This window comes from Episyrphus balteatus, chromosome 2, assembly GCF_945859705.1.
Source record: "Episyrphus balteatus chromosome 2, idEpiBalt1.1, whole genome shotgun sequence".
Lineage (NCBI taxonomy): Eukaryota > Metazoa > Arthropoda > Insecta > Diptera > Syrphidae > Episyrphus > Episyrphus balteatus.
Window position 1 is genome coordinate 125,547,802 of NC_079135.1, and position 3,359 is coordinate 125,551,160.

The window sequence follows — 3,359 nt, forward strand, 5'->3', positions numbered from 1 at the left end:
AATAAAATTTCCATACAAGTTATCGATAATTTGTATGGGACTCATTTTAGCACTGCTAAAACTTTTCGATAATTTGTATGGGAGCTAAAGCACGAGCAGCGTACCAGGCTTAAGAGTGCTCTAAAGGAGCTAAAATATCTCTCTACATCTGTAGAGACGACTGGACCCCAATTAAATAACTCGACATCACCCACTTCAACATTTGCATGGTGCTCTGGGGTCGAACTACGGCATAAGTTCGTTACCGTTTTGACTATTGCTTTCTCTATTTAATTAGAAGAAAATAATAGAGACATAAAGCGTCAATACGTTAACGTACGTAGTTCGACCCCTGGATTTGTGTTCCAATGTATTACGCAATTTATTTGTTCAACTTTTTCGAGTCCCTCAAAAACATCTTTTGCGACTGTCCCTTTCGCAGCTTCCAAATCTCTCTGGATTATGTCCAAAATCTGGAGAACTTCTTCAATGGAGTATTGTAAATTGAGAAAGTTAGCTTTTGAACTCTGATACGTGTCGGTTGTCGGCCGCGCAATAGAACGTAGAAGACAATAAATGGTAGCAATAGCAGACAAACAAGTTGCATAGGTAGATCTTTTCATTCGAATTTTGTTTGTGTGGGGTAATTGGTGAATTTTTAATATAGAATAGATATTTTGAGTAAGTAATATACTGAGTAAGTTAGCTTTTTGTTTGTATATTTGAGTGTTTTGTGTGTAGGCATTACCTTTAAGATGCTAAAAAGATAAAAAACATAGGAAAAGACAAAAAAAAAGCAATAACAAGAGAAAAGGCAATAAAAGGCAATAACGACAGAAAAGGCAAAAAAAGGGCAAAATAAAATACATATATTTGGAACGAGGGGGACGTGAAACGTGTTTGTATTTAATCTATAATGTCGTACGATTAAGCAAGAAAAAAAGGCAAATTCCACAACATCCTATCCTTGCTAATGACAACATTGCGATAAAGCCTATAAATACTAATAATGACTAAATTAACCTTGGCAATTTCTTTCACTACTCTCACATTACTTGAGGGCCAAACTCCAAAAAAGACATCTTCTACAACTATAATTAGGGTACCAAAAAATTAGAAGGTCCCAGTACAATTCTACACACAACTCATTCAAATGAAACCAATAAGTTATACACCTTCTTTGGTTTTTTAATCCCATTTAAATTTTTTTTAAAAACCCTAATGAACTTGATGACCCTTTTAGTTGGTCATATATTTTCATTGCCACATTAGCTACCTACACCTTTTCTAGACACATTAAACAAAAAAGCAATAGTTTTTTTAAATTCTTTTAATTAAATCGATGAAAAAATAGAATGTAAATAAAATAGAAGGTATAGGTAAGGTGTATGGCAATTGCACCTGAATGTTTCAGACATTGTCGCCATATAAATCGATTGAAATTGTTTGCAATTGCACGGCTACGGTATGAAATCCAGGTTACAAATCATCAAATGTCTTTGTTCATCAAAATTTCAATTTATGTAGATAATTTTCAGAGAAATTGCTAAAAAGGAATAAATTCATTGTCACACATCTCAGACAATTTTTAGACAAAATTCTCATATCAAAACTTACCACCAACTTAGGTTATGCTAGATTTTTCTTTCTCTCACATTAAAGCAAGCAGTTGTTTGCTCGGAGAAGGCAAAGTTCTTTATGTATTTTTTTTTTTGTATGATAAATTATTTATTTCTGTTCTGACTTATAACAACAATATCTGATGGTGGTTGATATAGCTACTTTTTTTTCTTTCGTTTTCTTTTGTATTCAATACCAATCCCGTAAATTTAGTTATTAAAGTGCTTATAACGACTTTTTATTTATTTTTTTATTATTATTTTATATTAAATTTTTTTTTAGGCAACTTGATCTTGTCCATTTGATGCTTCTTGGGTCTTCATTACTTCGGGCAGGTCGGGTGGCGATGAATATGTTGTGATATCGAGTTGTTCAAACTCACCCGATTCAGTTCGCAGCACTAAGCCAAGTTGTGCTGGAGCTTGGGCCTTTGCAATTGACATTGTGATTCCGTAGTCTTGTAATAGCTTGTCATTGGCCATTGGATCATTGCCATAGTAGAATAGAATTTGATCGGCTGGACTGACTTTTAAAATTCCACCAATCATTCGTTTTAGCTCGTTTACGGATGTGTTTTCTTTGGCATCAGTAAATATGGTTGTTTTGTGTCGTCTGATCATAAGGAATACATCCATTTTTGTTTAGTTTTTATATTTTAGCTATAATTAATAAATATGATGAGGAAATAATGAAGAAGAAAAACAAGAACGGAGCGGCACTTGAAGTAACTTACTACGTTTATATGAGGATTTGAGAGAGTTTTCCACTGATGTGTAAAGATTATTTATAGAAAGATTAGATAGTTTTGTTACGTTTTACCTCTCAAAAACCATTTGTTGACAGATTTTGGATTTGTAATTTCATTTTACCATGAATTCACACGAGATGTTCTTAAATTTAATGGAATGAAAGAAATTATGTCACGTGGAGATGGACTGTTTGTGAATGTGTGATGTGGACAAAGAATGTGGAGAGGTGAGTTTTCAACTTTTTTAATGGTTTGACATTTTTTTTTTAAGGTTTGTTCAGTGATGTGGTTATGGATTGTTCGGAATTGGGATCGTCTAATTCACCATAATAAGGTCAAAGTTTGTTTTCATAGAACCCAAATGAGATGATTTCAGAATTATCTCATTTCGAATGTCAATTCTTAGGCCGTGTCCGAATTGCGTTACAATTCTGTATAAAATTTGACGTTTGGTTAAATTTAGACACTAGTGTGGTGAATAAAATGGGTTAAAATTTACCCAGCTGCGGATCAGGGTAAAATTTGACACTAGTGGTTAAAATTTGACGTTTCTCAAGATAGAAAGATCAAGTTAGATTTGAAATTAAGGCTTGGCCACACCGGAGGGTATGCGGTAGAGGTACGGGTAGCGGTAACGATATTTGTATGAAAAAAATTCCACACCTGAACGTTGATATGTCAGTTTGGAATTTTTTTTCATACAAGTACCGTTACCTCTACCCGTACCGCTACCGCATACCCTCCGGTGTGGCCAAGCCTTTATTTTTTTTTATAATGCGTTGATATTTTAAGAAATGTAAAAGTATTAATACAAAGTACTTCCACAAATTATTATTCATCTTGAAAATTTGGAAATGTATGTTTGTTTTTTAGCTTTTATATTTCTATTTGGTTGGCACCTGGTAAACCATGAATTAGTGTTCGAAGACTGAATTAAAAATTTCTTTTTGAACGCAATGAAGTGGAAGTTATCTATAAAAATTAAAAAAAAAAATTATGTGAAATTGAGAAT

The 3,359-nt window shown here is 33.1% G+C and overlaps 1 protein-coding gene across 1 annotated transcript; it reads right to left on the minus strand.

Moving 5' to 3' along the window:
- Nucleotides 1–1,674: 1,674 nt before the first annotated feature.
- LOC129911401 (elongin-B) lies at nt 1,675–2,304 on the minus strand. Its single transcript, XM_055989207.1, has one exon. It carries the CDS (start codon nt 2,232–2,234, stop codon nt 1,878–1,880), a length of 357 nt encoding a protein of 118 aa, XP_055845182.1. The 5' UTR covers nt 2,235–2,304; the 3' UTR covers nt 1,675–1,877.
- Between the last annotated feature and the right edge of the window lie 1,055 nt (nt 2,305–3,359).